Here is a 22,417-nt window from a genome sequence, read left to right on the forward strand (position 1 = left end):
CTTAGTTTTAACTAATAATTGTTGCAAACTGGTACTACGAACAAAATATTAGTGCATTTCCTGGATCTACATCCTTATGCATGCTTCCTGCCAGGACTTTTACGGGCTTTTCCCAAATCACGGAAGTAACGTTGACGCGGTATAGTAGCAGAAAGTAGCATCCATCAGGCAAGTGTTATTTAAATAAACTCCTGGTGTACTTACAAACTTTTCAATGCCTCGTTTTATGAGTAAAGAACATACTGTAGAAGTTTCGTACCATTCAGGGCATTATTAGTGGGGTAATTTACGAGATGAAAGTTGGTTCCATTACGCCTGCAGAAACTCATTAGTTTCTGACAGCGCTACTTGACCAGGGTTCGACCAGAGCCCGTCTTCTCTGATTCGACCAAGGAAAAACAGGTTCTGGGAGGGTGTTTGGCTCGGGGTCATGGTGCAAAGGACCCTAGGGTGAAATTACTCCGAACCATCGCTTTAACTGGTCTATTGGGACAGTCAGTTGCATATCACAGGAAGTCAGTGGTCCAGCCCTCTGACGGCCTGCTACGTCTCTTAAGATGCCCAATGTTAAAAGTAGTCAAGATGCAGCTACCTCATTGTAGGCCTGGGCAATCATGTCATTCTCTCAGGAAATACCTTTAGGTATACTAACAAAAAAATGAAACTCCATTCTTGTTCAGTGGTGTTATCCTGTGCTCATTTGTAACCCTTTAAGCTGAGTTCAGAAACTCAGACTGGTGCTGCAGCAATGCAGTTGGCATAGCAAGGTGCTAACTATCAAGCCTCTTGGAACAGAAACACATACCCCACTGTTTGGCTGACCTCACTGTGCTGGTTTCATTTTCTTGGTGCTAACAGGAAGCCGTCACCAAAGGACATATTAGCCACAAAAGAGCATACAGAATACAGAATTGTTAATTAGTTTCATCACTGAACTACAGAATCATGTCTGGACTAGGCCTACTGAATTATCCGCACACGATCAACATGTTTGGAGTCAGTTGAGGTTAGACAAGGCTACGCTATTTGCAACTCATATGCTAGCTAGCACCAACTCATCAGATCACAGTCAACTTAGGCCTTCCCAAGAAGTTAAAACAACGTTGGGGCCCTAGGGGTAAACTAAGACTGCTCTAGAAAAATGACCTGAATGAGAACCTTGTTCAAGCCTAAACTGCCTGTCAGTCAACCATCTGCTTTTCACCTCATGCTAAAGGTTTTAGTGATAACGTTAAGTGGGGAAGGAGGGCGAAAGCCCCTTTCTCTCACAGAACACAACGATTGCTCGGCTCACGTGAGAAAAGAAGTCCGCTTAGCGGAGTTGAATTGAATGGTCATCCAGACGATTAAACAGTGAAACAGTAGCATTTAAAGTATTACGAAAAACAAAGAATCTCCACTGATTAGCTGCGGCGTTTGGTCTTGTGTGGCCTGTTAAGCAGCTTTAGATTTTTATTTTTTCATTTGAGGCTTACTGTGTGCATTTCGGTACTGGGGGTAAGTGAATGGCCCTGTGTTAGGACCTGAAGGTCTTTTTCTGTGGCCTTTATTGTCTCACATTTTCTTTGTCAGAAGTGCAGAACAGCTGATCACAGACTTAAGTCTCTCTCTTTCAGCAACAATCTTTTTGTGTGGTCTTGTTTCTTTATGAATTCACAATAAAGTTCTGTATTCTAATGTTTTTTTTTCATGGTGTCAGATTTATGTTATTATTCATTTAATCAGGTAACCTAAGCATTAATTGAATTCTTATTTGAGGTTTGTTTTTAAAACACTGCACGTGTAAGTATTGGACTAAAATGACAACCAAAAATGTTTTAATATCCACAAAATGACAAATGAAATATTCCCTAAATAAATATTTATTAAAAAGATTTTCCTTCATTTGAATTTAAACGTCACTCTCTTGACAGACACATATCCCTCTGTAATTCCCGTAGTTCTTCACGTGCTGTCTGTGAACACCTGTCCCATGAGTGCTAGCCTGGAGCTGAAGGGCTGCATTGGACAGGAGAGCACGCGGGCCTTACGCTGACTCCCTGGCTTCAGCACTATGCTCTCCGACGCCCGCAAATCTCTGTCCCAGTCCTTGTTCCTTGTTGCAGCACCTTCACCTTCCACCTGCCATCGTTCATATTCATGTTCTTCCTCCTCCTCCTCCTCCTCCTCCACCTTTCCATTCACCGGCTGGCTGGGGGCGTCCGGGACTTCGGAGAGACTCAGCAGGATGTCCTGGAGCTCGTAGCGCTCCTCCTGGGCCCGGCTGCAGCAGTGCAGGGCAGCAGGGTCCAGAGGGTGGGCCTCCGTGTTGAAGATGTAGCCACCGGCCCCCAGCACGCAGTCACCGTCCGGGCCACCAAGCTCAAACGTGGAGCCATTGTTGTGCAGGAAGTTGTTCGGGTCAAACAGGAGGTAGAGGTATTTGATGGTCTCGGCCAGGAAGAAGGACTCCATGCGGTTGTCCAGTTTGTGGTCCCTCACATCCTTCACCTGTATTTAACAAAAGATAATTTTCCCTCTTATTTGTTATTTTGCTGTAACCAGAGAACCAGTTGTTGTATTAGGTATCTTAGTGATTTTCCTCAGAATGTCTGTAGGCATTCACCAGAACAGTGTTGATATAGTGTGGAATTTAACAGACCAAGTTAAACAGATAATTTCTAATGTTACATCAACATATCTATAAATTCGTGACAGAAACGGTTCATGAGAACAGAGAAAACTGTTCACTAAGGTAACTCTAAAAGTTCAAAGAAACCTCAAAATGTTAGATAACACACCCTTCACCAGCCTTCAAAAGCCTTTGAAGGTTTTCGCATTTAAAAAAATAAAAGCTTTATCAGCTCTACTGAATACTACAGTAGCTGCAGATTGACCCCTATGGGTTTCATCAGGACTGCTGTCCAGCAGTTTATCACTCACACTGGCAAATCCACACTTCACTCGACTGATCTTCTCAATGGACTCCACGGCGTCCCGTCCAAGGTGCAAGAAGGTAGGGTCCCCTGTGGCCTTGTATAGATACATGGCACTCTCTATTAACTCTACATGCCGCCACCACACACACCACACACCACACACCACACACCACACACCACACACCACACACCACACACCACACACCACACACCACACACACACACACACACACACACAATATAGATGTTAAGGTGACAGGTTTTTAGTTTGTTGTGATTTCTAAGAAATTGACTCACTGTGAACCAAACTATCAAACTGCTTGTTCAAACTATATATGTTAAGTGTGTGGCCATATGCTATGTATGAGGCATACCTGGTCTTAGGGGGTAACCCTCTCTCTTGTCCACTGTGTAGCCTTGAGGAATGCTGTAGAATTCAGGCAGACCTCCGAACTGACGCCACACAGTGTAGTAGTTGTGGAAGGTCCTTACTGCACTGTCAAGGTCACCCACCAGGCTCTTGTATAGTCCACAACAAAAATAAGTTTTAGAAGATAGGTTACTGAAATATTGTTTACACCAGATATAGTATATGAATTCTGAGAGAAAGTGGAATAGAACATTAGGTCCAATATTCCAATATGTGGTTTAATGTTCTGCATTATACCCAATATTCCAATATGTGGTTTAATGTTCTGCATTATGACCAATATTCCAATATGTGGTTTAATGTTCTGCATTTCTCATTAGTGGGTCACTTTGATACTAAAAGTATGATTCTATGTAATGACTGTACTGTACAGATATCTGTACTGTCCCTGTGTATATCTGTGTGTGACTGTATTTAGAGATAAGCGGGAACATTATGACTTTGCAGTGTTTTACTGTTCTGCATGGCTGCGTCAGTAGCTATCTGCTCCCGATTGCCAGGTTGCCACTAATCAGAGTCTGATTCAGTGTAGTCCACGTCAGATGGGATGACCAACGCCATCTCCCGTCAGCCTGGAAGGATACTTAAACCCTAACTATTTCCTTGTCTAGTTAGAGCAGCTGATAGATCTTTAGGTGAAGTCATGCTGTCTCTCCCTTGATGCGCATCATTGTAAATAAACTCTGTTCCTGATTTTTCATACTATTGGTCTGACTGGGTCTCTATTAAATCTATGGTATCAAAATTACCATCAGTTTATGGTGGTTCTACTGAGATTGATAAGGATTATATTGATCTATTGAATTAAGGATTGTTCTTTTTACCAAACTTACTGTGTGTGATCCCTCAGCCCGCTGGTAAGACGCGCTCTCGTGAGTAGTACGTTTTGTTCCTTTAAAGTGCTATTATGACTGCCATTGGGCAAAGGGGGTTTTTGCTTGGGATTCAAACTTGTTTGATTTACTGAACTATTCTCAACTAAACTAAAGCCAAGATTTTGTTAAGTGTTTGAAGTCTAATTCCTTCTCTCCTGTTGAGTTGTTCCTTTCCACAAAGGTAAAGGATATTCTGTGGTCACCATTGAGGGCACTCTAGTCTGAGCGAATTAGCCTAGAAAAGGGTCAAAGGTGGAAGTAAATACAGCAAAAGCATATTTGGTATCATTTGAATCGTAATTTTCTGTAGATTAAGAATTTGTGGTGCCTACAGCGCAGATTTGTACCGAAAAAAATATATAGGGCTTTGAATGGAGCATGGCACAATGATTTTTGGGCCAAAAATTAGCTGATATCTCTTAAGCCAATTGAAAGATATTCATCAAACTTGGTCTACTTACCCACTACAAGTTGTCAAAGAGCTGGCAAGACAATTTAGGTCTTGAGGTCAAAGGTCAAGGTTACAAGGGGTCACACAAATAACTCACATGCAGTATTTGGTTCATATCTCCAAAGCAGACTGATGGATCTTCATTAACTCTAGTACATTTATTGTCTATACAAGTTAGATGAACTTAGGGACTCAGGGCCATGGCGTCAAAGGTTAAGGTCAGTTTCATCCCCTGACATACAAGGTTATAGATGGTGGAGACATGCTAATCAACATGCCATGTTCAATTCAATTACTGTAAATATAGTGAACTTTTTTTATGTTGCACAACATTGACTTGGTTGTTTTTGACATGGGGAGTCCCTATCTACAGCACAATGAGTTTAATACCCCTCCTTTGTATATAAGAATCAAGAATCTGATTGCAATTACTGTATGCAAATGTGCTTAGCAGTTACATAACAGTGAAATACTTCCACTAGCATAGTCATGACCTGACCAATATCTCTTTCAATATTGCCCATGCAGTCCTTTCCACAGTACAAGCAGTGCTACTTCCAGCTGTAAATTATAGCTTTCTCTGCTGTTGTGACTTTCCATAAGTTAGTATGACTGTTAACTGTGGCCCTTGCTATTTTTCCCTTCATGGACAAGGTGTTGTCCACTTTCTCCTGGCAATTTCTGTGACCCTGAAGACTAGCATTGTCTTCCAGTTTTGATGTTAGTAATGTGGCATGTCCGTTGTTATCTGTTCAGTTGAAGTTAGGGGTGGGCAAAAAATAATATCTAAATATTTTGGAAGATTTTGACGGTAGATATCAATAGTATAATTAAATACGAATTTGTTACAAGCAACCTTATAATTTCTTACAAAGCACATTAAGGGACACAAAGTATCAGGATAGCAGTTCATTTTCTAAATTTTGTTTCTGAAAGATGAGACTGTTGTAAGAAGCAATATTTTCCCCTGGGATGAATATCAGTATTTAGTTGTGCTCAGTACTGTCTTGATTCATTATTTTCCATTTCACTGCAATGGATGATGAGACTAACCTGACTCTCGCCAGATGAATTTCGTTCCGCCTAGCTCCACTAATCCATCTGGGATCGATCCATTGGAGTGGTGTTTCAGAAGGCTGGGCCAAAAATCCTTGCATATGATTGGATAAGCCACTTGTCCGTCCTCTATTAACATGCTACTTCAACCACTCACATTGAAGCCAACCCGTGACGCTGAGAACAGTCTCACAGTCGCTTCTACGCTACGTCACATCTATGAAACTTCCGCCCTGCGTCCTGATTGGCTCTACCATAAAATCTGGTGCCGAAATCACTCTCAACGGAAGCGATCCCAGATGGATGTGAGTGGAGTAAACATTGGTATAGTGTTATCCAATAGCGTGCAGTGAGATTTTCAAATGCACGCTTGGTGCCGCCCCTCGAGTTGGGCCATTACATTGTTCGTGGCCAGACCCTTAATCTTTCTAGATTACCAGGGTCTGGATTTTCCAGGCTAGAAAATGTCCACTTCCAAATCCAATTGTCTAATTAACAATTACCACTTGACTATTTAGTAATTTAGCACTCTGGAACAAGGCGTCCGAAGGAGACAATGTAGATAGAAGATTTTCCGAAGACTGTTGATCTTTATTTACCATATTGCAATGATAGTACAGCCCAACCAAAGTCCAGACCAACCATCAAAGCAATAGGGAGGAGATGTCATCAGCTGGGGCCCCCGACAAGATCTCCCCTACGGATGGCTATACTGTACACTATATTTTATACTCCTCAGCCCTTGAGAAGTGCCACCCTCTCACGCCATCTCCATCAACACCCTTCACCAATCAGTACCAAGCAGGGTCGCTTAAATTGGTGGAAACCATCTTCCCATCATGCATAAAACTATATGCAAACCTATGTAATGCATAGGTAACATATGTAAATAGTGTAGCCCTAAGTTTTTCTGTTTCCTTCCAGTTTGGTGAAATAAGGCCTTATCTTATTCTCTTCCTAGCTAGACAGGCCCTAACTTGTAAGGCACAGTGGCCTCCTCATCCCTGTCCTGTCCAGTCCTCACCAGCTTGACAACACCCCCTCTCCCTTAACCATGTAAGGAGGAGATCCTCTCATCCTGGTACCCCCAGTACTTTATGAAACCCATGATTACATTCCTTCACATCCTGAAAACCCACCATAATACCTAGTAGAATCCTAGGTAATATCAGTCCGCTGCTGCCGTTGTTTATATGCCTACTACCAACTTCAGGGAACAAAGTATAACTATTGCAATGCAATGCAAGGGTAGTTTTTATTTCTAACAGTATTCTATCAACATAGACATTTACATCAATTGTCTGGCGTTATAATTTAAGTTGAAGGAAATAGCTGTAGATGACAATGTTTATCAGATGTTTGACGAAAATGGATTTGGATTTAATCTAAAACTCTGAACTGAAACAGTTATTTTAAAACAGGTATTTACACAGATGTTTGCATTTTTAAAACAGCAAATTATTTAGATTTCCCCTGGTTTCAGAGGCTACTACTACAATACTAAAATAAGATATGGAGGTTGAAACAACAGTTTTTATACAGAAAATAACGTTTGTTTTGCTTTAATAAATGTCTTAATCTTTTTCAGATAGTTGATTCTATGCCTCAGCCAGCTATAGCCTCATGACCTTTAACCTCTACCTGTGACCCCATGATCTTTAATGCCTTATTAGTTAATTTAGGCTTAATTAATTGTTGGGTTTAATGAGGATCCTTTAATCTGCTTGAGAGGTATAAAACAAACATTGCATGTCAACTATGACCTCACGTGGCCTTGACCTTTGACCCTAAGACATTAAACACCTACTAATTTTTATCAAGAACTTATGGTGAGTAAGTACACCAAGTTTGGTAAAGATCCTTTTACCAGTATGGGAGATATCAGCTAATATCTATATGTGATAATTGGCCCAATAATCATTATACCATGGTCCATTCAAAGCTGTATATCTTTTTTCTGGTACAAATCTGCACTGTAGGCACCTGAAATTCTTAATCTACATGAAATTACGGTTCGATTGATACCAAATATCCTTTTGCTGTATTTACTTCCAACTTCAACCCTAATTCGCTCAGACTACTCTTGCTGGTACGGTAAACACTAACACACTTAACCATAAGGTACAGATCTTCTCTGCCTTAGCTGTGTGTGTGAGTGGTTGTTATCTCTGCATTTGAAGGTCAGGGAGCCAGTGTAAAGAGAGAGAGAAAGTGGAGAAGAGAAAATACATTTATTACACTTGAATTACTCTTTTAAAAAGACGTTTAGATGTTGATTGCATACCATAATTAATTCAGTCAAGAGTTACTTCTCTTAAGAGTGGCAACATGTTTTGTTTTGGTTTGTATTTGGTCAACATGCCTTAATTATTTTATTTTGTTTGTTTTCCTGTGAATGCTAAAAGAGACATGTAATGCCCTTGTTTGATATTGTTGTTAGATTTGCCAGAAATTTTGAAATAATTGAAAATTATGTGCCATTGAATTACAATAGTCATTGAATCATTTCTACAGTCCTAAGTGTTTTGTTTTTTCCTTTGGAACAAAATGGATGGGGGTGATCTTGCAGTCCTGGTTCTGGGGATGGGCCTCTGGAAACACGCGTAAGGGAGCTGAACACGCAGCAACGGGTAAACCAGAGACCTACAGGCAGACCAGGGCTGTTAGGTTGCTTCAGCCCATCTTATTTTTTTTTCCCCCTGGTGATTCAGGCCCTAGCCCTAGAATAAGATATACTCAGAGAAGCCTGAGATTCTAATATATGAGCGATCTGCTCACAACAACAAGTAAGGTAACAAACCACCAACATTTGATTAAGTGACTACCCATTAGGAGTAGTCACGCTTGAATTGTATGACTATGGGTGTACAGTAGTTACGCTTGACTTATGTAGCCACTGAAGTATATAAGCACTCTTAGAATGTAAAGCTCTTTGTTTCAACCAGCTGTGTTGTACTATCCTCACTCTTTGCAAATATTCAATATAATTGGATGATTTTGATCACTGGCTCCTGTCTCATCTTCTTGATTCCGAATTGATTTACCTAACAGAATTGCGAATCCTGAAAGCCCTTGGTTGTCTGAGACATCAAGGCGAGAGGGCTGATCTTCTGACCCCCGGTGACGGGATCCTACTGAAAAGAATTCTCCTGACACGTCGGAGCGAGAACCAGTGATCAAGCAAAAAGGCGAACGTTCGGTGAATAAAATAATAAAAAAAAAAAAATTAAAAAAATCTCCTCCGTAGGGAGTCAAGGCTATTTTGTAGTAGTAGTCTTTGGATGAAAAGAAAACCAGATCGAGCAGGCTCAGGGTTGATTCATCCTAAATGGAAAAACTACTAGGAGGGCTATTTGGTAGCAGTAGTGCTCATTGGTGAGGGAAATAGCAGTTTTGCATGCTATTTGTGATGATCTAAAGTGTATATTTACACGGTTAGCCTCACATTACTTTGATTTAATCAATGACTAAAATGTCATAGGGTCACAACCTCCTACATCATCCTCCAGTTTTTATATACATTTTGATATCTGATATCTCCGCCTAGGAATATCTGTTGTTGTAACTAAATTTAGTGAAGCTTTGCAGGGAAAATGAAATGCTGTGTGCTGTGCTATAAAGAGTGTTGGATGCCTGGACCATAGCATCAAGGCCATCCTTGCTGTCCCCAATCCACTACAAGTCACAGGAGCACATAATGCAAGATGATGGGTATGTTAATTATATCAGATTACATATTCCAGTTTTGGTTTAGATTTTCCAGTTGTAAATTTAATAAAGGCCCCATAGAAAGTATGACCATTTTGATTGAAATGCAATTTTTTAATTCAAATGCAGGCTAATTGTTTCCCCAAGCTCCCTGCTCCCTATGCTAATAGAACCTGACCCAAGTTATCCTGTTCCACGTGTAGGCCGCAAACACTGGAAGCCATGCGGGCGCTATGTTCTTGCTTCAAGGTAGACACAGATGTGTTTTGACTGTTGATTGGCTAGGTGTGTAGGCCTTGAGCCCTGCCATGTCCTGCTTTGAGTGAGGCCACCATACACTATGGTGAGCGACTGGCTGAATGGGCGACAGTGGAAGACATACAGGTTCTGAGGGCAGAGAAGGTTCTGGATAATGAGGAGCACAAGAGGCAGAACTTGTAGCTTGGACATATGTATTAAGCATTCCTCCACAATCTCGTGCTTCTGGCAGTGACAACACTGACAAGAGTTGAAGCATCAGTTAAATTCATACTTTGGGGCCAGTTTAGCAAAGTAATAAATCTTACCAACAGCAGTGAATTTATCAAATTGTTGATGCTATGACGCACTTAGCTCTAGGACACAGTGTTATACACGACAACACTTTAGCTAAGGGAATAATCTTGCAGCCTTGCTGCAGATCATAAGGGGGAGTCTGATTAAGAGTAGTCTGATAACATAGACAGCTAGCTCTTGCAGTGTATCAAGTTATGATTAAAGATAGCTTTTTCTTTCATGGAGGATGAGAGGTTGTTGATGTTGACTTCACTACACTGAACTAATTTTGAACTAATAAGTTCATCTGTTTATTAACAACACACCCACTGCAGTTGTTATATTGGTATTTTTTTTTCTCATCATTGACATGGAAAAGGTTTTACAGCTATGCAAACCAGTGTCAAGATGATAATGTGGTATGATGACATACTAGACTATATTGTTTACAATTACGTATTTTGGATACAGCAATGCAATAAATAAAATACAACTTTTCATTTGTTTAAGAATATGTTCAGAATAAAGTTCTAACATTCCTTTAGGCCTGCTTTAAACAATGTGGAAAAAAGGTTAAGATAATTTAGCTTTGCTGTATGATAAACAATTCTTGATATGAGGCACACAAAAAAAAAAAGTATCCATGAAGATCAATTCAATTCAATTCAATTCAAAAAACTTTATTTATCCCCGAGGGGCAATTTTCTCTATGCAGGCATAGTGACATATAAGACATAACACAACATATAAGACATAACACAACATATAAGACAGGACAGACAAAGAAAGAATAGGACAGACAGGGGTGTAAGGGGGGGGGGGGGGGGGGTTAGTCCCAGGAGATGGAGGAGGGGGCTTGGATTCAAGTTCAAAAGGTGAATAGCCTCAAAAGTAAAGGTGGCCTTCCTCCTGTTAGTCCTAGCCAGAGGACAGCGCAGACGCCTGCCAGAGGGCAGCCATTCAAAAACCCTGTGTAGGACATGGGTAGAGTCTTCTAGGATGCAGTTGGCTTTCCTTAATGTTGCCTTGTCGTGCAGTGATGTCAGAGACTGAAGAGGGTGGCCAATGATTTTAGAACATGTGTTCACAATGCTCTGGAGGTGTTTCTTATTTTTGACTGAGAGGGAGTGAAACCAGCACATGGATAAAAAGGTCAGTATACTTTCAATAAAGGAGAAAAGGTAAAAAATGCTAAGAATCTTCCTGTTAACTCCAAAGGAGTAAAGCTTCCTCAAGAAATACTGCCTCTGTTGACATTTTTTCATAATCACCTCTGTATTAGAGTCAAAACGCAGTTTGTCATCAACGATAGTGCCCAGGTATTTATATTCATGTACAACTTCCACTGGTTCCCCATGGATTGTAGTTGCAGTCCTGCTTCCTCCACGCTTAGTGAAGTCAATGAACATCTCCTTGGTCTTTGTAACATTTAGCTCCAAAAATGAGCTATCACACCATTCCACAAACTCACTGAGGACAGGCCCGTGATCTTGGACAGAACCATGTAGCAGGGAAAGGAGAACAGTATCGTCAGCAAACTTCACTAGGTGACGATCAGCATGGCGGCTTCTACAGTCATCTGTGTACAAGATGAAAAGTAGTGGTGAGAGGACACAACCTTGGGGTGAGCCAGTGGACGTGTATCTGATGTCAGAGAACCTCTTGTTGACCAGCACCGTCTGTGTTCTTTGGGTCAGAAAGTCTGTAATCCACAGAATTAGCTGATGATCCAGGTTGAAATAGTCCATACGTTTTTTAGCCAGCATGTGAGGTTGAATGGTGTTAAAGGCAGATGAGAAATCTGCAAATAGGAGCCAGGCAAAAGAATTTGGTCTTTCTACATGTTCATGGATGGCATTCAATATGTAGATTTTGGCATCATCCACCCCTCTTTTGGCACGATATGCAAACTGAAGAGGATCCATCTTTGAAGCTGTGGCGCTGATAATGTGAGCTTTCACAATCCTCTCAAAGGCCTTCATAACAAGGGAGGTGAGGGCTATGAGTCTTAGGTCATTCAGGACCTTAAGGCTGCTCTTCTTGGGAATGGGAATGATTGTGGAGTGTTTCCATGACTGTGGGACATTGGCAGTAGATAGAGACCTCTGGAATATCTGCTGGAAAACTCCTCCAAGTTGCTCAGCACAGTATTTCAGTGTGTAACAGCAGATGTGATCTGGACCAGGAGCTTTCTTGATCTGTGTCCTCTTCAGACATTCCACCACAGACTCAACAGTGATGGTGATGGGGTCAAGCTTCTGATGATATCCGCCAACTGAGACTGGTGATCTTTCTCAAACCTGGTGTAAAAAGAGTTAAGCTCATTGGGGAGGGATTCCTCACTGTTGCCAGCCACACACACAGGTCTGAAGTCAGGCACAGTGTTGACTGCTGCCATTGTCTTAATACCCTCATGATTCATGATTCAATTCATGAGAATTTATATTTCATTGCTAATTACTAATTTGGTGACTGATCATAGCAGTATTGCAATTGAAATCTTTTTAATAATGTTAGCTGAAACTTAGGAAGCACTACTGGGGCCTTGGGCCCAGATATGTATATCTCTGTGTTTTGTTTCAGGTGCAATCAGTGGTTAAAAAGGGGGAGCCTTACAGACTCTACAGACCCTACAGACTTTTTTTCCCTTTGTCTATTGTTTCTTTTCCCCCTTGAACTGTTTGGTTATTGTTGTAATCACTAGTACTCTGTGGTCTGTAAACTTTTCTTCACACCCTGTGAGAAATCAAGACAGTCAGGGCCACTTTTATACATGTAACCATGTTGTTTCATTTGATTCATTTCCTTTATTGGGTTCTATTTGAGAATTGCTGAGAGACATTTCTTATGCGTTTTGGTTTTATATTCAGCTTTGCCTAAGTATTATACACATGGTAAAGAGACACAATTACTGCATGTATCTAGTCATGTACCTGCTTATTTGGATCTGACTAACTTTAATGAAACAATTGTATAATCATTTATATTTTGTGCATTTCCCCAGTGGCAATATTTGATAAAATGGTCCAGCCATAAAGGCTGAAAAAGGGGGACTGAGAGAAAGTGGACATTAGGTCCAATATTCCAATATGTGGTTTAATGTTCTGCATTATACCCAATATTCCAATATGCGGTTTAATGTTCTGCATTTCTCATTAGTGGGTCACTTTGATACTAAAAGTATGATTCTATGTAATGACTGTACTGTACAGATATCTGTACTGTCCCTGTGTATATCTGTGTGTGACTGTATTTAGAGATAAGCGGGAACATTATGACTTTGCAGTGTTTTACTGTTCTGCATGGCTGCGTCAGTAGCTATCTGCTCCGGATTGCCAGGTTGCCACTAATCAGAGTCTGATTCAGTGTAGTCCACCTGAGATGGGATGACCAACGCCATCTCCCGTCAGCCTGGAAGGATACTTAAACCCTAACTATTTCCTTGTCTAGTTAGAGCAGCTGATGGATCTTTAGGTGAAGTCATGCGGTCTCTCCCTTGATGCGCATCATTGTAAATAAACTCTGTTCCTGATTTTTCATACTATTGGTCTGACTGGGTCTCTATTAAATCTATGGTATCAAAATTACCATAAATTCCAATAGAGTTTATAGGACATAGGCCTACAGTATTAACCTTTTGCAATTTACGATTAAATGGAAATGGATTTTTTACTTTTACACTTCACATTCACATGTAGATACACAACTCTGTAGATATTCTCTTTATAAAAAGTCAGCAGGTAACTTAGGCAAGAGCACTGACATGAGATCATAACAGGACTGTCCTGTAGGACTGTGGTACCTGTAGGCCGGGCCAGAAGGCCTCTAGTGACTGGAACACTGGCATGGAGACAGTCCCTTTGTGCATCTGGACCCACAGGTACCAGTCATCAAACTTGGTGTAGTTCTTCACTGCCTTATCATAGTCTACAAGGACACAAGGAAGAACAAATATCAGGTGCACCCTCGAGTAACAATAAAAATGTGTTAGCTGGACAGACATAATTTTACATCAAACGTATTACTGCTATACCTATCGGTATCATAAGATAGTTGGAAACAGAGTCATGCTGTGTTCAGTACATACCATGAAACATAGACAGCAATTCCTCATCTTGCAGCATGATGGCACCCTTCACCAGGTATTCAAAGTACGAGTCAATGCCCGCTCCGATGCCTGCGTCTTGGGCCACCCACTTGGAGGTCACGATGTCGATGTGGTTCCCCACCTTTGGCAGAAAGTCAGAAATGGGTATCTTCATAAGCTACTGCTGACAGATGTCTTATATCAGAAGTAACAGTGGCAAAGGGTGAGAAAACAGGATAATTTACAATGGGACCACCTCTGTTTTGAACAGGAAACTCATTTTTTCAAATAATTAACTTAGAGACTAGTTGGGCAGAAAGATTGTTAACCTTCTTTTGAAATATGACTCAATTCATTGGTGATGATTAACTTGAATTTAGACCTTAACTATGCAGAGACTATGATTACTGGGTTTTCAATACAGAACTGTAGAGGTAACTGATAGAATAAAATAGAAAGAGTGTGTTCATTTTTAAATTACAGTAGTGCATGTGTGAAGCAAGAGATTCAGCTAATCTGAGTTCAGCTAATCTTAGAAAGCATAGCGCATAGCTTATGGGGCAGAAAACGAATACTACCCAGCATTCAAGTCTGTCAGTGTGTAGTTTATTTTAAGACTGCTGAGAACATAGATAGATAGATAGATAGATAGATAGATACTTTATTGATCCCCAAGGGGAAATTCAAGGTCTCAGTAGCATATATTCATCCTCTGTGAGTAACCTGCACATTATCTCTCTTGCTTTAGATGTAATTTAAGCAAATCATCTGACCGGTAACTCCTAAACTCAACAAATACTCCTCTCCATTTTGTTTTTGTTGTAGTAGCCCACTTCAAGTCAGTCCCAACCACAGGCTACACAGCAAAAACAACTAACATTTATTTATTGTAAAAAGTAAAAATATGACAATGTAGTGAACAAAACAACATTTATTTTCAACTGAATTATAATAGTGTAATAGAGGGTTTTAAGTCAGAATCTGACAGATTAATATCACACCATTAGACCTATCAAACACTTTTGTAATCTGAAATTTCAGTGCATTGACAGATCTAAAGTTTGACCATTATTGCTGTTACTTTAACATCTATCTTTGGTAAAATGGCCTTATTGCTTTCTCAAATACATACGTTGGAAATGATCATTTCTTTATTCGGGCTAGTGAAATTAATTTCAGGCCCGAAAGGCTACCAGGAATTTCTAAATTTTGCAAGCCCTGGAGGGCACTGCTGTATCTTACCAGTCCAATGTCAGAACGTGTTCTCCAGAGAGCCCGGAGGGCTTTCCATGCTACCTCCTCAAACACAGGGTCACCAGTCAGGCGACTCAGGGCGCCAAACTCCAGGATGAAGGTGCCCACCCCAGCAGTGCAGGTGACAGGGGTCTCAGTAGGGTTGACCCCCCTGAGCAGATTCACTGTACCATAGGGCATCCCTGTGGGCGTCTGGAAGGCTGAAGGAAACCCGCAGATATGGGGGATCAATGACTAAGGTGGTGGTGATCATGTAAAATCACTGCACAACCTACAGCTCTGGAAAAAATTAAGAGACCACTGCACATTTTTCTGAGGTCATCCTACAGTTCACTAGTTCACATTCCGTAATTTGCAAACAGATATAGCATAATAGAAAAGCATGTTTGGCGAAGTCTCTGGCCAGGGTCCTGAAGTGATTTGCGGGATCGTGCAGGAGTCAACTGCGCAGGCAGGAGTCGTGCAGGATTCCGCAATACACCCCAAAAAATGCGTTAAAGATGAGGGACCCTATAGCCAGGACCACGCGAACAAATTCGACGGGAGAGTGCGAGGTGCGCTAATTCCCTCAGATCAGAGAGACTTGATCTGATATAAGAGTGATAGGCGTCGGAGGACCACGGGCGAGAGTTTTGAGCGCTTGATCGGACAGGCCGCTATTTGCCGCGTTGGTGGCTGCACTATAAAATATGTAACGGCCTGCTGGGATTCCGATTTGCGTTAGAACAGCGTTGAGCTGCGTTTGAAACCAGAAGCAAGTAACGGAGCGTCCGTAGTCTGGAGGGGGGATCTTTCCATGCGATGGAAAAATAATTAGCCAAATTGTAGAGGGCTGCAGGAGAGAGTAGATGTTGAAAATGACAGCCCAAAAACACGCGGTTGTGAAGTTCAACATCTAATGCACCCCAATGTTTAGTAGGCTAGTAAGACCTAGGCCTACACAATTAAAATAGGCTGCTGTAGCTAACTGCGGTAGCTATAATGGCAAGAGAAGTGATGAGCAGCAACACATTAGAGAGGATTCCGAGGAACAGCAGAGCTACACGCAGGTGCAGGTGCTCCCTTGGTCAGCTAGGGAAGGCTTTAATATGCCGACACTCAATGAACACAGAGGATGGCGAAAAAACTCCCAGACATAGCCTAGAAATCTAGACGCACCCTAGCGGCAGCAAATTAATTTGCTCAGCCTGTAAGTCTAGTATCGAACCATAGGAATTTAGATTGGCTGACGCCGTGGACCTCATCCAATCACAGCGCTCTATTTTGTTAGAGAGTCTTAAGGCGGGCTTAAGAGGATAACGACAGTCCTGCGACGGTGAACAACAAGGAAGGTGGCTATGGCGAACGAAGAGCGGTTTGAATCGGCGTTGGCGTCAACTTTGGAGGAGTTGGAGCTTTTCTTTGAAAGTAGAGCAACACAATGCACTTAAGTCATTCCTTTCGAAGAAGGATGTGTTGCCGTTTTGCCGACCGGATACGGATATGGTCGTAGCGCTGGCCTATTGCATGCCTAGGCAGTTTGAAAGACAATTCTCTGCCCGCCCCTTGGATTAAGCAGGTGAATGATTTGATTCCAGACTATACATTTTAATGATATAGGATGGCCCGCCAGGCTATCCCAGACATTTAAAGGAGAAAAATTCCTTCCTTGTCCTCTTGGCAATAAGGGACAGAGCAACAGCTCCTGTGGATCAGCTGCCTTTACGGCCAACGCCGGCAATGAGTTAAAACGATGCTCCCTTAAATACATTTTGTGATCACCACATAGATTATATATATTAAATATTACTATTTTATGTAGACATGGTCTCAGATGAGATGCAGATACGGCAACCTATAGGGTGGTGGCACTAATCCAGGGAAAGAGGGGTGAGGGAGAACCAGGGACGCGGTCCCTGGCTGGGGAAAAACGCGGGCTCGAACTCGGTTCGCGCCGGCGGGAGATGATGGGGAAAGGGGGAAGGAGGTTGCACAGCACCCTAGGTAGGCAAAGAGAAAAGTGGGGAGGGTTGATTAGCTGGAAAGAGAAAGAGGCCGTAGTAGCGGAAGGCAAGGTAGAGGGCTGCACGCGGGCTGCCATAACTTGCTGAGTTGAGTGAGCAGGGGAAAAAGCTGTTTAGGAATAGAGAAAGAGGCCGCAGTAGCGGAAGACAAGGTAGTGGGCTGCACGCGGGCTGCCATAACTTGCGGAGTTGAAAAACATGTTGCATGAACAGAGGGAGAGACGCCGGAGGAACGGAGCTCCGCGCTGCGGCGCTGGTGCTCGGTTGATCTGCTATAGTAGGAGAGGAAAGATAAACTGATTGTTGGAGAAGGCGACGTAGGTCTGCTTTCCTTGCGAAACGAGGGCAATCGATACTACATCCAACTCTGCTCTAATCAAAGATATGGTCCGCGGAGTAGCTCTCCTTGCAAGCGGAGTGACGCCGATGCTGCAACTTCGGCAGATAGAGGCCGACTGCGAATAAATAACCTGTCTGATTGAAGGAGGCGTGGCAAATTCCGTCATGCTCCTCCCGAACTTCCGTTTGTTACAAACGCCATTTGCTGAGTGAGTGACATTCGAATGAGTTAACAGTCATATTCAAAATTAAGAGACTGACCACTGCAAATTTAAAGTGGGATGGGATCAGAAAAATGTGCAGTGGTCTCTTAATTTTTTCCAGAGCTGTATAATAGGCTACATCACATTTACATGCAATTCAATCTGAGAGATTGATTAATAGGTTGATTGACTGATTAAGATATTTTCTTTAATAAGACATTGCCACTCAAATGTGACAGAGAGTGACAGTAGAGCAGATTGACAACACAAAATTATGGAAGGTCTTTTAAGTTTAAATGTTTATAAAAATGTAGTCTTGGCATTGTTAAGGGTAATTTTAAATGATGAAATTTGGTCAAATTACTAACATAATGTGCAAGCTTATTGTGTATATCACATTACAAATGTGTATAATGTCAATTCAATGTACTATAATAGTGTAAGAATATGAAATATGATTAAATCAGTTTCTGAACCGGATACTCGGATACTGCGGATATCGTATCTGTGCACAGATGCTGTACAAGGTCACTAATCTAAGTCCTGATAATATTGCAGAACATTGCAGCAACCAGGGGAACAAAACGTCCTAGTTTGACACACAATTATCCTGTTGGGTCAAAAATGTGCATCATGACGCACACTGAAAAACGCAAAAGCACATTGCACTCAACGGATACTTTTTTTCCAAAAACCCATCTGGCCTCCCTCTCATTCTCTCTCTCTCATTCTCTCTCTCTCTCTCTCTTTCTCTCTGGACACATAGTGACTTTCCATGACCTCTCTGGGTAGATTGATTTTGCATCAGGTGGGTTGTGCTGCCACAAGATAAGAAATATGGCTTGTCACAACACGACTACAGCACAGGCAGGCAGTGCTGTTCAATGTGAAAAGGTCAGACAAGTGTTAACAAGCAATAATTACTCACAGCATATAACAAATCATCATGACACATACGATCCAGAGAATAAAGATCTCTGCTCTAGTCTGATTATAAAAGTATCTAGACTAGCACATCACATGCATGAATTTTAAACACATGGAAAAATAGATAGCATATTGCACATAAAATTCAGTTGTAGATCAAATCAAACCTACATCTTCATATTGTACTTCCAGATACCGTACTGTATATTGCACAAAAAATCTCAATATATACATATATGAATATATAATTATATAAAAATAGACATTGGTGTAGCAGACTTTCTTCACTCTCTTTGTATTCCCCTTTTTGTCCAGCACCCATTTTTAGAATTGGGATGTGCGTGCTTTTTTGTTATTTTTAAAAGGTCAGACAAGGCCATGCATCACAAATCTACTGCTCCATCTGAAAAGGCCACAGATACCTGCCTCTGCTTCTGTTAGACGAGTCAACCAAAGCTCACCATGTCAGCAGCAGCAGATTTCACTTCCTGTCAATAATGATTAGGCGTGTGCAAACTAAATGTCAACCTCATAAGCACCTATCTTTGAGAGTGTGGAGGATTCTGCAGTATTTACCACATTTTAGTTTTATTGAAGCCAGTGTACTAAGTGTCTGATATTTAACGTAGGCAGAGCAGCCAGAAGACATCACTGCTGTACATAATATACATAACACGTACTACACCTCAATGTTAAGGGCCATTCGCACCAAGAACAATAACTATAACGGTACAAAAAAATATTGCTCTAACTAATATGAATGACAACATCCACCCATAAACCCTGTGACCTCTCCTGTTGTAGTTGACTTCTATCACATGGTACGGACACTTATTTCTACTATTTTGACCAGACTAAACAACAGAAAGACCTTTGTGTTCAATTCAGTAGAGCACTATAAAGTACATGCTCCAATAAAGTACATGCTACATGCTTGAATCACCACCTGCTATCAACTGTATCCAAAATTAAGCTGAACATTATAACCGGCATGAAGTGGTTTTCATTGCAGCACTGTTGTTAGGCTGCATTCACTTTTGCTGGGCTCCATACTGTATTTTACAACATCACAGCATGTTGTCCTCTGAAACCACAAAGCACTCAAAGTAACTACACTGTAATCCACATGTTCCATGGCAGTGCCTCACGCCCGCTGGTCTCACCTGGGAGGAGTTTGCGTGCCGCGTCCTCAGCCATGCGGAGGAGAGGGCCTGAGCAGGGCCAGCCTTCCTCTACGTCCACACCGGCCTGCTTAGACAGTAGGTGGGCAGACAGGAGACCACCTACAACTGGGAAAAAACATTGATGTAAGGGTCTTCACATACATCAAGCATAAACTATGTGAGAAAATGATTAAAAGATATCCAATAAATAAGGCTAATACTTGTAAAGGTCAGTTATCTAGCTATAAAGCCTGAAGCGTCTGTGTGTCTGTGTGTCCGGATGTCTGTGTGTCTGTGGCACGCATATCTCGCTGACCATTTGTCAGACTGATTTCAAACTTGGCAGGTGTCTTGCTACGGGCATGAGTAAGTACAGTGCCAAATTTGACGTTGTTTGAATAACAAATGCAAAAGATATCGTTAAATATATCGGTAAAAGAAGCACATTGACTTTAGCCGTTAGCCACTACCCCTCACACACAGCACTGTACTGTAAGCTACCAGAGGATAGAAGCAGGGCTTTGGCAGAACTGGATCAGTGTAGGTTACACAGGTAAAAACTTAAGCGAGTGCAAGATAACTCCACGGATTTTGCAACACGAACACGCCAACACATACAGGTAGGCTATGCAGTGGCTCTTCAAAATTAAGTAAAAAATGATGTGCAATAAGCGGACACTTCGAATAGCCCAGGCTACTTTGGACTGTCTTTAGACTTTGAATAAGCACACAACAATTCCAACTGAAAGGTCCTAAATTGAAATAATGGTCCAGAATCAAAGAACGTCTCAGAATACCACACATGCAAAGCATAACCAGCGACAAGCAACGAGTGGCAGACAGTGTGATGTCACTTATATGAATAGCCCAGGATACTTTGGACTGTCTTTAGACTTTGAATAAGCAAACGACAATTCCAACTGCAAGGTCCTAAATTGAAACGAGCGATAATGGTCCCGAATTAAAGAACGTCTCAGAATGCCACACATGCAAAGCATAACCAGCGACAAGCAACGAGTGGCAGACAGAGTGTGATGTCACTTATAGGCCACCAAAGACTTTTTTTGAGTCACACCGTTGCAAATTCCATATGATGCATCATTCCACAAAAGTTATTCAGCCTATAGCCTTGACTCAAGGCCTACAGCCTAAGCATATAGCCTTGACTCAAAACAGCTGTTAGGATTATTTTGATTTGTAAAAAATTTCACATGCAGCCATGCTTAAATTCTGCTCACTTCACATGTATTATATTATATTATCTGTAGGCCTATTCATTATTGAATGCTTACCTAGAATTATGTTTTTCCCTATCATCCTATTTTTTAAAGCAGGCCTACCTGCAGGCATGTAATTGGGCTACAGGAATAGCATGTTTGAACGGGCACTGCAGTAGTATAGCACAATTACATTTCTGCTTTCATTCTGGTACCAACAAAAAAACAGTTATACGAAGCCTGTGTGGCTAATTCTGTTCACTTCTATTTGAACAGAACCATGTCTCCTTACCTCTGATGTTTGTTTCAAATACAGATGCATTAACATCAATGTCAAAGTCCACAGTGTCTTGGAGAAGATTTGTCACACGCTGAAACTCTGTGTGATTCCCCAGTATCTGTGCAAACAAAATAACGATTTCCATACAAAATGCATCCACACAGCACAAAGAGAGCCAGTAAAATGGAAATTAGGTATTTTGAGGAGATCATACCAGCAATGTATCCAAAGCATCAATAAGTGTCAGTGAAAAGCTGAAATGACAGAGAAATACAAATCTCAGTCATTCTTCAGCAGGTATGAAATGTAAAGTGATGGCTTAGTGAGAGGGTTTTCAGACCTGCCCCAGGTGTCCTGGCCATCACAGGTGAGTGGCCGGAGCTCGTCATAGGGATAGGCATTATCCAAATAGCTGTTGTAGGCATGGTAGAACATGGCCTTTATTCTTTCCCTATGGAATGGAACAACATCCTTTCACACACTCACAATATCAGCATGTCTTTTTACAGTAAATTACATGCAAAGTGCATTAAAATCTAAACAACGAGCTAATGTTACCATGAAGTTGAAAAGTAGGCTATAACGTTACATTGGGAAACACTCAAAATGAAATCATATACGCAACTGTTTTTCGGTGTCAGTTGTAATATTATGTTTTTACAGTAACGTTAGTATATTTCAGGGTCCTCGGGCATACTTTCGCAGTTTAGTAGGCCAGGTGGTTAGTTACCCATCAAACAGTAAATTAGCTAGCCAGGTACCTGACATTTGCTAGCTGGGAGACGTAGCCTACCTATACTTTGCCATTTCCTCCTCCGTAATTTCTTTGCTACCGGCATATTGGATGCCAGAGAAGGCATAAGTAATGCAGAAGAAAGTTGTGTACAGGAACTTGAGCATGAATAAACGAGTAAAGAAAGATATATATACTCTGTTAGCACGGCATCTGTGCAGCTTGAAGCAATTAAGCGG

The 22,417-nt window shown here is 41.5% G+C and overlaps 1 protein-coding gene across 1 annotated transcript; it reads right to left on the reverse strand.

Annotated features, from left to right (window-relative positions):
* Positions 1 to 1,854: 1,854 nt before the first annotated feature.
* edem2 (ER degradation enhancer, mannosidase alpha-like 2) lies at positions 1,855 to 22,414 on the reverse strand. The gene is made up of 11 exons (XM_076275629.1): positions 22,239 to 22,414; positions 21,786 to 21,896; positions 21,660 to 21,699; positions 21,458 to 21,563; positions 19,949 to 20,074; positions 15,302 to 15,513; positions 14,060 to 14,201; positions 13,775 to 13,899; positions 3,293 to 3,437; positions 2,923 to 3,044; positions 1,855 to 2,490 (listed from the first exon to the last, which is right to left on the reverse strand). Exons 1-11 carry the CDS (start codon positions 22,343 to 22,345, stop codon positions 1,945 to 1,947), a joined length of 1,782 nt encoding a protein of 593 aa, XP_076131744.1. The 5' UTR covers positions 22,346 to 22,414; the 3' UTR covers positions 1,855 to 1,944.
* Between the last annotated feature and the right edge of the window lie 3 nt (positions 22,415 to 22,417).

Source organism: Alosa pseudoharengus, unplaced genomic scaffold, assembly GCF_046254945.1.
Source record: "Alosa pseudoharengus isolate Yale_2024_CS ecotype anadromous, Long Island Sound unplaced genomic scaffold, YU_APseudo_1.1 YU_APseudo_1.1_scf_9, whole genome shotgun sequence".
Taxonomy (NCBI): Eukaryota; Metazoa; Chordata; class Actinopteri; order Clupeiformes; family Clupeidae; genus Alosa; species Alosa pseudoharengus.

Bases quoted from the DNA above. Each gene is read 5' to 3' on its own strand.
- edem2 (XM_076275629.1), bottom strand. From the start codon at position 22,345: ATGCTCAAGTTCCTGTACACAACTTTCTTCTGCATTACTTATGCCTTC. The intron at 21,897-22,238 runs GTAGGCTACGTC...TCCATTCCATAG, and splicing joins GAGGAAATGGCAAAGTATAG to GGAAAGAATAAAGGCCATGT. The intron at 3,438-13,774 runs GTACCACAGTCC...GGACTATACAAG, and splicing joins CCTTCTGGCCCGGCCTACAG to AGCCTGGTGGGTGACCTTGA.